General features: G+C 44.4%; 1 protein-coding gene across 1 annotated transcript in view; it reads left to right on the top strand.

The window, feature by feature from the left end:
- The window catches only part of SLC13A3 (solute carrier family 13 member 3), a 421,387-nt gene that overhangs the window by 290,659 nt on the left and 118,332 nt on the right, over positions 1–12,396 (top strand). The window contains exon 5 of the mRNA XM_078651950.1: positions 7,850–8,035. Within this exon, the coding sequence (XP_078508076.1) occupies positions 7,850–8,035 (186 nt within the window). The remainder of the gene's footprint in view (positions 1–7,849; positions 8,036–12,396) is intronic.

Raw genomic sequence — 12,396 nt, 5'->3', positions numbered from 1 at the left:
CTTGGTGTGGTTTCAGTTGTGCTCTGCAGAAATGTTGAGCTCTTCATAAATGCAAATGGGCCCATTGGCACCAAGATCTTACAACCCATGCCACCCGTCAATGCGAAATTCCGGTGAATCTGACACTTTATGCCACAGTGACTGCCGACAACTCCTGGCAGCGTGAGATCCATACTTTGAGCGACACCATTGACCACTCACGGTGACCGCAAATGCGAAGCTCCAGTAATGACCATGAGCAACACCAACAGGATCTTCACCTACAGCGAAAACTGTCGGCAACACCTAGCCTGCTCTTCATGCTACATCAATGACCAGCCTCAGTGCTCTCCCTGCTCTTCACTGTCCCTTTAACCCCAAACACAACTATTCACACTGGACTTAAAAGATAATTTATAAGCTGCCTTAACCTGATCCCTGTATCCGGCCCATACTCCATCATGATTGTACTTAACTTGTGAATTTCAACCAGTCTAGCATGACCAGATAGCCTTGAGCGGCTCTTAGGGTTTTTAGACCCTTTACTTACCTGAAATCTTCAAAATTGCATATCTCCGTTTCTACTGATTGGATTTTTGTTGTTTTGGTGTCCAAAAATGTATTGCATTTTGCTCTATTGTATTACATTGGTGTGGTGTTTTCTTGTCACTTTATTAATGTTTGAAGTGATGTATAAATGCTTTACACATTGTCCTTTAGCAAAGATGGTCAGTAGCCATACTTACAAGAATGGAAGTAAATGGGTCATATTGACAACATGGGGCCGCATCACACAAGAGCCCCTGGGGGTGCAAAAGGCCTTTGTGCCTCTGTACCTCCGGGGCACTTTGGTATTCCAGAAGGGTCTGCAGACACTTGTGCGGCTCGTTTTGTAATACAAATTAGCCTGGCATTCATGTAGCTCCAGCGCTATCATTAAAGGGAATTCTCTCATTTGCATGTGGTGTGGCCGTATGCAAATAAGGCAACTACATTGCATCTGCTCCATATTTACGATGTGAGCACAGAGGCAAATATGTCTTTAGAAGGTGTATTTTCAGCGTGCCCCAAAAAGGTGGCGCACCTTTCAGTGCGCCTTCTAAACAGATGACAGGGGTACCCATAGACCCCCCACCAGATATCCCCTAGCAGGAGGGTGCAGTCACTCACTACACCCGCCTCGCAAGGAAATATCTAATCCTTTTTAAAATTCCAGGCGGATTACCACCTGCACAGAGCAGCACGGAGCAGCTTTGAAACAGTTGCCCTGTATTTCTTCTGAATGTTCTGCCCTGGGGGCAGCAAAAGATCGTGCTGCCAGAGGGTGGCGTATTCTTCTTGATAAGGTGCACTTTCCATATTTGCACCAGGTGCATATGCTTTGAGATGCGCAGTGGCACAAATGTGGAAAATGGCCCCTATCTGTAATACGGTCCATGGTGTTGCATTAAGTATTTCCTGTTAAACTCCTGACTATTGACCTGCCTTAGTCAAGTCCAATCTCTTGCAGGGAAACTTTCTCCCACCTGCTAGGACTTTGGAAGTGATTCAGTCCCAGCAGGTATGGTATAGTAGTCCATGCAGACTGGCTGTTACTGATGTGTTTAGTCTGTTTTTTTCTTGAAACCAGTTATTAACTTTGCAAAGACATACACTGTTCTTGTTAATGAACCTCTCACACCTCAGGCAGACACTTTGACGTTTAACCCTTTCGGAGCCGTCCGACGCACCAGTGCTCATGTGCGTCGGACGGCTCCCGGCCGTTCAACCACATAGCACAGGAAATCCCTCTGGTGAGGGCACCAGAGGGATTCCCTTTTTGTCAAAACACCCTCGGGAGCTGGGAAGTGCTTCCCCAAGTCCAGATGGTGTTTTGATTATTTCTCAGGAATGACCGTCCGCGAACACGTCACGCTGATGTCATTTTGGAGAAACTGAAACTCAGTTTCAGTTGCACTGCCTCGGTGCTCAGGGGGCTATCTCTGCCCCCTGAGCACCGAGGCAGATGGGACAGGTTTCACTGGAAAGGGGAGAATCTCCCCCTTCCAATGGTACCCCTCCCTAGTGGATCTCTGCTCCCACCCACTAGGCACCAGCGGGGGGGAAGCGGCTCCTTGAGCAAGGGCTTTTGTTCCCCCCATTACTTTTGGTACAGATGGTCTTTCTGCCCCCCCCCCCACCCCTGGGAGCTAGATGGGGCAAATAGCCCACAATCTGCCCCCGGGGCACACTGGGCCCTAGGGGTTTTCTTTTATGCCTGTAGGGGTGGGGGCTGCCCAAAATGGGCATGCCAATGTCCCTCCCCAAATTTCTCAGTCTTTCTGTCCTCCCTGGGAGGAGGATGGGGCAATCACCCCCAATCTTCCCCCCAGAAAGCACTGGGATGTTTTGTTTTGTTTTTACACTTGTAGGGGTGAGGGCTGCCCAAAATGGGCTTGCCAATGCCCCAACCACCCTCAAATTCCAGTCGTTTTGCCCCCCCCAGGAGGCAGATGGGGCCAATAGCCCCCAATCTGCTCCTTCAGGGGGCAGAAAGCACACTAGGCTCCAGGGATTTTTTTTTACACCTGTAGGGGTGGGTCTGCCCAAAATGGGCATGCCAAAGCACCCAACCCCATCCCCAAATTCCAGTCTTTCTGCCTCCCTTGTAAGCCGAAAGGGGCAATAGCCCACAATCTACCCCGGTGGGGGGGGAGGGGGGGCAGAATGCACACTAGGCCCCAGAGATTTTTTGTATGCTTGTAGGGGTCGGGACTGCCCAAAATGGGTATGCCAATGTCCCTCCCCAAATTTCTCAGTCTTTCTGCCCCACCTGGGAGGCAGATGGGGCAATCGCCCCCAATCTGCCCCCCAGAAAGCACACTAGGCACCTGGGATTTTTTTTTGTTTTGACGCTTGTAGGAGTTGGGGCTGCCCAAAATGGCCATTCCAAACCACTCAACCCCCACCCCAAATTCCAGTCTTTCTGCCTCCCCTGGAAGGCAGATGGGGCAATAGCCCACAATCTACCCCCGGGGGCAGAATGCCGACTTGGCACCTGGGATTATGGTTTTTTTTATATGTAGGGGTGGTAGCTGCCTAGAATACGCATGCTAATGCCCTCACAACCCAAAAAAGTATTTCTGCCCCCCACCTGAAAGGCAGATCAGGGCAATAGCCCCTTATCCGCTCCTCCAGGTGGGGCAGAAATCCCACTAGGAACTATGGATATGTTTCTGGGCATGTCAGGGAGAAGCCCCATAGGCTCGGGTATCTCCCCTTTTTTTAGGCACACATTTTGTTTGTTTCAGTATTATTTTTAGTCTCATCTACCCCCAAGCTGGGGCTTGAAAACACTAGAAACCAGGGAGAGGATGTGTGTGTGTGAGAACTGACGTTTGGGTGGCAGTCTGCGTGTACTGACCTTTGGCTGGCATTTTGCTGGTGGTGTGTGTGGGCTTGCACTCGGCTAATGATGTGTGTGGACTCGCGCTTGATGACGATGTGTGTAAATTGGTGCTTGCCTGTTGATGTGTGTGGATTGGCACTTGGCTGGCAGTGTACGTGGACCGGCACTTGGCTGATGGCATGCATGGATGGTGCTTGGCTGGCGGAATGCATGGATAGCGCTTGTCTGGCAGAGTGCGTTGATGTCTCTTGGCTGGAAGTGTGCATGGATGGTGGTGTGCATGTACTCACTCTTGGCTGGCGATGTGGCTTGCATGGATCCTGCAGTGTTTTTTTTACCTAGAATCCCCTGCAAGCCTCCAATTTACTTACAAAGTCACATTTTCCTCACATTTCTGTGTGGGTAACTTGTAGAATCGCCGCTCAGGCACAAATTTCCTGCCACCCAGCGTTTCCGTTGGTCTGGCGAGAAAAATGATATCTCACTTGTGCAGGTGCCCAAAGTAGCGTCAGCCTAAAAACATATAAACAAATTGCCCTTCTGGGCCCACCTTGAGCCCCCCTCAATTGCTACACGTTTTTGACCCTTTCATGTCATAAGCACTTGGCCCATCCACACAAGTAAGGTATCATTTTTATCGGGAGACTGTGAGCAACGTTGAATGGTATAGAATGTGTGCCGGGCAGTGATCCTACAACGTTCCCACACAGATATTTCATACCTCCCTGGACTCCCACAGCTGTCTAGTTTTTAGAAATGTCTGGGTTATTTAGGTTCCCTAGATGTCTGCAAGCACAAGTCCAGAAACACAGGTGTCCACATATCTATCACAAAATGACCTGATTTTTCAAGGTTGTCACCTGCGTTTTTGGTCCCAGGCTCAGCAGCCATCTAGGGAGATCTACCAAACCCAGACAGAGTTCAGGGCAGTGCGGCTTGCATGGATCTCCCAAAATGTTCTTACCCAGCATCCCCTGTAAACCTCAAATTCAGCTAAAAAAATCAACTTTACCTCACTTTTGTATGTTGCAAAGTTGTAGGATCACCGGACCGCCCGGGATTCTGGGTATGAAAACATTAGGGGATCCACGCAAGCCGTACCTCGCTGGACTCTCCTGGGTGTGTTGTTTTCAGAAACGTGTGGCTTGGTAGTTTCCCAAGATGGCCGCCTAGTTCAGGGCCAAAAACCCAGGTGACCCCCCTTGCAAAACCAGGTTGTTTTGTGATAGGTAATTTTGATGTTACCTCAATACGTTTTGAGCCCTTGCCTGTCGCGGGTACTTGACCCACCCACGTGAGTGAGGTACCATTTTTATCGGGAGACTTGGGAGAACACTGGGTGGTAGGAAATTTGTGGATCCATGCAGATTCCAGAACCTTCCCACACGGAATTTTGAGACAAATTTGATTTTGCTCATTTAAATTTGAGGTTTGCAGGGGATTCTGGGTAGGAAAACGTTGGGGGGACCATGCAAGCCATACTTTTTTGGACTCCCCCGGAGTCTAGTGTCTAGTTTTCATAAATGTGTGGGTTTGGTAGGTTTCCCAAGATGGCCGCTGAGCCCGGGGCCAAAAACCCACCCCCTTGCAAAACCAGGTTTTTTTGTGATAGGTCATTATGATGTCTCCTCAATACGTTTTGGGCCATTGCTTGTCACAGGTACTTGGCCCACCCATGCAAGTGAGGTGCCATTTTTATTGGGAGACCTGGGGGAACGCTGGGTAGATGGAATATTGTGGATCTATGAAGCTTCCAGAACTTTCCACCACAGAAATGTGAGGAAAATGTTTTTTTTAAATAAAGTTTGAGGTTTGCAAGAGATTCTGGGTAACAGAACCTGGTGACAGCCTGACATGTCATCCCATCCTGCATTACCCTGGGTGTCTAGTTTTAAAAAATGTATAGGTTTGCTAGATTTCCCTAGGTGCCGGCAGAGCTAGGGCTCAACATCTACAGCTAGGCACTTTGCAAAAAAAGGGTCAGTTTTCACTGTGAAAATATGGTATGTCCCACGGTGCGTTTTGGGCCGTTTTCTGTCACGGGCACTAGGCCTACCCCTACAACTGAGGTACCATTTTTTTGTAAGACCTCAGGGAATGCTGGGTGGGTGGAATTTCGTGGATCCTCACAGATTCCAGAGCTTTCCACCACAGAAATGTGAGGAAAATGTTTTTTGTTTTTACACAGTGTGAGGTTTACAAGGGATTCTGGGTAACAGAACCTGGTGAGAGCCAGACAAGTCACCCCATACTGTATTCCCCTGGGTGTCTAGTTTTCACAAATGTATGGGTTTGCTAGATTTCACTAGGTTCCGGAAGAGCTAGGGTTCGAAATCTACAGCTAGGCACTTTGCAAAAAAAGGGTCAGTTTTCACTGTGAAAATGTGGTGTGTCCACATTTTGTTTTGGGCCGTTTCCTGTCATGGGCACTAGGCCTACCCACACAAGTGAGGTACCATTTTTCTCCGAAGACTTTGGGAAATGCGGGGTGGGTGGAATTTGGTGGATCCACACAGATTCCAGAACTTTTCACCACAGAAATGTGAGGCAAATGTGTTTTTTTTTATTATAAAGTTTGAGGTTGCCAAAGGATTCAGGGTACCAAAACCTGGTGAGAGCCAGACAAGTCACCCCAATTTGGATTTCCCTGGGTGTCTAGTGTTAAAAAATGTATAGGTTTGCTAGGTTTCCCTAGGTGCCGGCAGAGCTAGGGTTTAAAATCTACAGCTAGTTACTTTGCAAAAAAGGGTAAGTTTTCACTGTTAAAATGAAGTGTGTCCAAGTTATGTTTTGAGCCGTTTCCTGTCACGGGCACTAGGCCTACCCACTTAAGTGAGGTACCATTTTTTATTGGGAGACTTAGGGGAACGCAGATTTGTAGAGCAACTGTTATTACCTATTTGCTTTCGATGCATTTCTGCCTTCCAAATGAAAGACAATGTGTTAAAAAGAAGTCACATGTCCTAATATTCTCATGCTAGTACGGGTACTCACAATTTCGGAAATGTGCAAATAGCTACTGTTTCTAAACTCTATACTTTGTTCAAAATCAGAAATACATAGATGTCTTTCATGTAAATTTTTCACTGTATATATTTTCCCAAATGAATTGCTATGTACCCGGTACATAATAAAAAACCATTGGAAGACGCTGCTCAGTTTTTGGCTCTGGGTTCATCGGGTACTTGGTGAACCTACAAGTCCTATATATCCCCACAACCAGATGGTATATGTTTTTCAAACATCTGTCATATTTAGAAGAAGTTACATGTGAATACGTAGGCTCAGATGGCTGTTTTTTTCAACTTTTCCTATTTTCATCTGTTACTTTCTACAAAGAAACCTTGAAGGATCTACACAAATGACCCCTTGCTGAATTTTATCTACTTTTCGAAAATGTATAGCTTTTCAGGAATCATTATTGCTTTCATATCCATTTCTACCGTTAACTGGAAGAAGGTTAAAAGCACAAAAAATAGCAAAAATAGGCTATGCCCCAGTAAAATGCCAAAACTGTGTAGAAAATGTTGGTTTTCTGTCAAAAGTCTGGCAGTCCCTGAAAGCTGGGAAAACGGTGATGTCAGACCCAGAAACCCTTTGTTGATACCATTTGCAGGAAAAAAAAACAGATGCTTTCATTTGCAGCATTTTTTTCCCATTTTTCACCCCCAAAAATAAAATGTGGCTAATTTATGGGTCCCCTCCAGAGGAAACCACACATCCTGGGTACCTTTAGAATCCCTGTGATGTAAGAAAAGGACGCAAATTTAGCATGTATACCTTATGGGGTCAAAAAGTTACAGGGACCTAAGAGCGAACTACCCCAAATAGCCAAAAAGGCTTAGCACAGGGGAGGAAAGGCTTAGCAGCGAACGGGTTAAACAATATAAGGCGCTCCATAAGAACTGTAGAAGTTCTTAAACACTTTTGCTAAGCTAGACTTAAAGCTAAAGAAACACACGCATCTCAATTTTCCAAAAGTACAGGAAACTTCCTGGAAAATGTTTGTAAGAAACATGCCAAGTTACACTTTCAAGATAGGGGCGGAAAGGCCCAGCAAAATGTTTAGAATTTAACAATATAAACAGGGCCAAGCTACCTTGTTTCTGTATAATCATATATATTGGAATTTCTTTACAAAATTGGTCACTTAGACATCCATCATTTAAAATCGGAAGCAGCTGAAACACTTCTTGATTTGGTTATATATTATCGCATAAGTGGATGAACCTAATTGATTAATGTACTTGTTTCAGTAGTTTAAGTTGGTCCTCTTTACCACTTTTTCATAATTGCTACAGGTAGTGAAGTTTCATGTTGTAAATATTATATAATTTGCCTGGTTGTTGAACACCCTTTTACCATTAACGAAAAATAACACACTGAGGAAAAAATGGAAATGTGAGTCGTACACTACAAAGGTATGCTAACACATTGTAAATACACTTTGCTAATTTGTTATGTCTATACATGTTTTTAAAGCAAAGATGTTATGGAAAAAATGGAAGTCATGTTGCAAAGTCCTGCTGATTCACTAAAGGAGAAGTCCTATCGAAATAAGATCTGGAAAGGGTTCCTCATTTGCATACCTTACTCTGCCAGCATTGGAGGTACAGCCACTCTAACAGGGACAGCGCCAAACCTCATTCTCCTTGGACAGCTAAAAAGGTACTTTTGAAAAATGTGCCATTATTTTAATTAATTTGTGTAGCTAATCATTTAATAATCATTATTGTGAAATGCATGATTCTCCAGGTTCTGTCCTCTACTGGCAGATAAAGGTATATATTGTGAATAGATTGGATAGGTGGCATCAGGCATGAGCATGGCCCTCCAAATTGGAAATTGGCAGTATCAATGGACGCAGACTGCAACGACAGCTCCCATCAATATGCAAAGGGATGGAATGCACAACCATAGAAAACTGGCTAAATATCATAATGACAGATGCTTCGATGGTTATGTGCTCTGTTCCATTTGAGTACTTTTTTCATTATATTACAGCTCTCAAGTTACCACATGCCGGGATGGTTAAGCCGGTGTAGTCCTAAATTGTTTTTTTTTTCATTCAAGTAAGGGGATTCTGGCTTTTTTTGCATTATAATTGCAGGATTTTCAGGCACTTTTATGGAAAACACCCCAACAACAGATGAATTTCTTTCAAGACACATCGACTTGGTCATTGAGTTTCATTGGTCTAAAGGGGTGAAGTCGTTTTACAGTTAAGAGGGAGAATCCAAGCACATCCAGTTGTCTGGTAATGTGATGTGGTGTGGAGACACATGCAGCATAGGTGCAAAGTAGATCCTTGTCCTGGGTGACACCAGTCCTAGCTTTCTAGTACTCAGCACTTTGAATACTGGGATTTGTAAGCACATAATTGTTCTCAGACCTGTATCTTGTGTGTTTGTGTGATAGACATAGAAAACAATTGCATTTCAAACACCCGGTTATAGAGTCTGTTTTTCATGGCCTCAAACGCAGTGATTTTCTACCCCACAACAAAAAGTATGTACAAGGCATTGGAATTCACATTATTTAAAATGGAAAATGCAGTAAGAGTTGATTAATAACAATATTAATGTTAAGATGGTCAATACATAACATGATAAATGAATTGTTTCTATATTAAAAAACTAAAACTCATCTTATAAAATACATCATGTTAAATTATATCTGAATAAAAACAGTAGAACGGGAAATTTCATAGCGCAATGATCAAAAAAATGATATGATATTGCACATGACCCTGCTTGATAGTATTCACCATCACAACTCGTACTGTAAACCATCGTGTTCAGTAAACCATAACCTCATACAACGTGTCTCATTGTACATAAACATTCTCTGCTGCTTAAATGCTGTAGTAATGGGATAAATCCATATTGTGTCGCCGCTTCTCTAGATGGTTAGGATAAATCCCTCTAACCGGTATCCTCATCAAATTTACGAATTCTTTCATGAAGTGCTAAGTGCTAAAGTGCTGTCTTAAGTGCATATAATTACATAGATGAAATGCTGGTGCAAAACATAAATGCACGTTGAAAATTCATCCCACAATTAAAACATATATAAACAATGCGAGTTCTCCACAACTGATCAGATAAAAACCGAATAAAACTACATTCCATTCAATAAAAAATTTGAATCAATTGAAGAAAGGCCGCAGCGGGAACTAATACCTATTTACAAAGACCTGATACAGTCATATATATGGGACATCTGGGAAACCTACCTACCAAACATACAGAAAACAGATTTATAGGGTTCGGTCTAGGTTTATTTCATCTTATCCCTATAAAAAATTATGTAAGTACTCTGTGTTATTAAGGCTGTGAGGGAACTTGCTATCAAGCTCTATGATCATTCTGGACTCCATCTGTCTTAGAGCTCTTTCCCTGTATCCACCTCTACGCAGTTTTGGAACCGTTACCACCACAAAACAACTTAAACAGTTAAGGTCATTGTTGTGCACCTGCTTGAAATGTCGGGCCACCGAATAGATCAAATCATTATTTGCGATGGCCCACTGGTGCTGTAATATTCTGACATGCACCTGCAACTTCGTGCTGCCGACATATCTTAAGCCGCAGGTCAGAATATACACCGAAAATTCCGTCCTACAATTTAGGGTGCCCAGAATAGCTACTTTATCTGGGCTAAACGGTGTAGAATAATGTGTCGTGTTCACACCAAACTTGCATGCTCTGCATGTGGTGCATTTGGTGAACCCTTGTTTTGGTTGCAACCACATTTTGGCAACTGATAACTAGGCGCTCGGTTTCACGATCTGTGTGCACATAGACACACTTTTTGTGTAAGTGACAACTGGATAGGAAGGTAATCTGGGAGACCGTACCCCATCAGTGAGGATAATTGGCCAGTTACGCATAATGATGGACCAACTCTTTCTCTCTTGCTTGCTGAAGGTAGTGATTAGCCTAGGTCCTGTGCTTGCAACCTTGGACTTTTCTTTATTATTACTGGTGCTCAGCAACGATTCCCTGGTTCTCTCATTAGTTTTGTCTACTGCCTTTCTCAGGATCCCTTCACTGTACTCTCTTTGTCTGAATCTGCATAGAGCCTTTTCAGTACATCTTTTTAGGTCTCCTTCTGTACTGCATATTCTTTTTAAACATAATTGCTCCCCATAGGGGATGTTTTTGATCAGATGTTTGGGATGGCCACTGCTGGCATGGAGTGTTAGATTGACAGCAGTGGATTTCCTAAAAAGCATTGTCGCTAAATGCCCCTGGTTGTGGTACACCTTCACATCAAGAAATTCAATGCAGTCCTTATTCACATGAGAAGTGAATTTAATATTAGCAGTATTGTTGTTAATACGATTGATAAACGCCATTGCACTTGTTTCATTTCCTTGCCAAACAATAAAATCATCATTGATGTATCTTAACCAGTACAAAACATGATTATTAAAATCAATAGCATGAGTTTTTCTGAGGACCTGCTCCTCCCACCAGCCAACATGCAAGCATGCTTAACTGGGGGAGAAGCAGGCCCCCATAGCAACTCCTCTCTTTTCTAAGAAAACATCATTGCCAAATGAAAAATAATTATTAAGTAGGCACCACGAGACCAAGCTTAAAATCATTTTGTTTCAGAGAGACAAGTGGAGGGCCTTTTAGGCTCCAGGATGGCTGGAGATGAGTGTGGTGAAGGGTTTCAGGGTTCAGGGATATGTAGATCTAAGGGGTGATGAGGGAATAGGTGGAGTTGAGAGTGGGAAGGTTTATTTGGTTCAAGGATGGTTGAAGTTTAGGGATGATACGATTTTAGGGTTCAGGGAAAGGAGTGTCAAGGGTGTTTAGGTGCCAGAGATTAGTGAAGGGTGGGTAAGCATTTTAGGCGACAAGAATGGGTGGAGTTTAGGGTTGGTGAGAAGTTTTTGGCATCAGGGATGGGTGGAGTTTAGGATGGTGAGATTTCTTTTTAGGGGTAAGAGATTTCTTTTTAGGGGTAAGAGATAGATGAAGCCTAGGGGTGGTGAGCAGTTTTTAGAGTCGGGGGATCTCTCCTCTATTCTTGTGTGATTGACTGGACGTTGTTGATTACAAATAGCGTCTTTTTTAAGCAACTGTATATATTTTAGATAAATCGTTTTTAAATATAGCCCCTTACCTCGGCGCGAGATTAGCGTCGCCCCGAGGCTGAACACAGGCTCTTCCTGTCCACAGCGCTGCCGTTCCTTGGGCACTGACACTTCACTCGACCCACCGACCCACCTCAGCCGCCATCTTGAGGGAGGTAAGGGTTGCGGTGTAGTGGTTGGACCCCTCCCACCCTCCTCCTCCTCCTCTCTCATATGTATAAAGATGCTAGATCATCCCGTCCGCGCAGCGGGCGCGCCGGCGGCGCGCCAAAGGCAAGCCCGTATGCGCCCGTCCGCGCCGGGACCGGGCCTAGGGCCATAACCCCTGGCCGGCCGCCAATGAATCACAATCTGGCGTATTCATACACGTCCTTAATGGAACTCCGACCACTGCCTGATTCGAGTTGTCCAAGGTTAGACCCTACACTGGCTTTACACGAACTCACCACGCTCTGTCCACATTGTAATAGCGCTATACCCATAAATACTGCCCCTGCTCACACCAATCAACCAATGAATATCAAAGAGGACACCATTGTTATGGCTCTTATTAATGCCCGTTCACCGTGCAAGCATAGTCAGGATATAGCGGATTTCATTACTGACTATAATTTAGACATTCTTTTTGTCACCAAAACGTGGACCGACGACTCTTCGGAGCCAGACCTAGTAATCACAAAACCTACCGTCAGGACAGTACGGAAAAGAGGAGGTGGCCTGGCTATTATAGCCAGAGAACGGTTCACAGTTAGAACCGCCCTTTTTAACTTCAAGGGGATACTGTTATACCGTCCCCCAGGAACAAAGACTGGTTTCCTCACTAATATTAGCACTATAATGGAATCTTTAGCCACAGAAAAATCATTTACGGTCCTAGGTGACTTGAATTTTCATTTAGAACAAGTCAATCAAATCAACA

The sequence above is a fragment of the Lissotriton helveticus genome, chromosome 7 (genome assembly GCF_964261635.1).
Source record: "Lissotriton helveticus chromosome 7, aLisHel1.1, whole genome shotgun sequence".
NCBI classification, from domain to species: Eukaryota; Metazoa; Chordata; class Amphibia; order Caudata; family Salamandridae; genus Lissotriton; species Lissotriton helveticus.
This window is presented reverse-complemented; position numbering and strand designations above follow the sequence as displayed.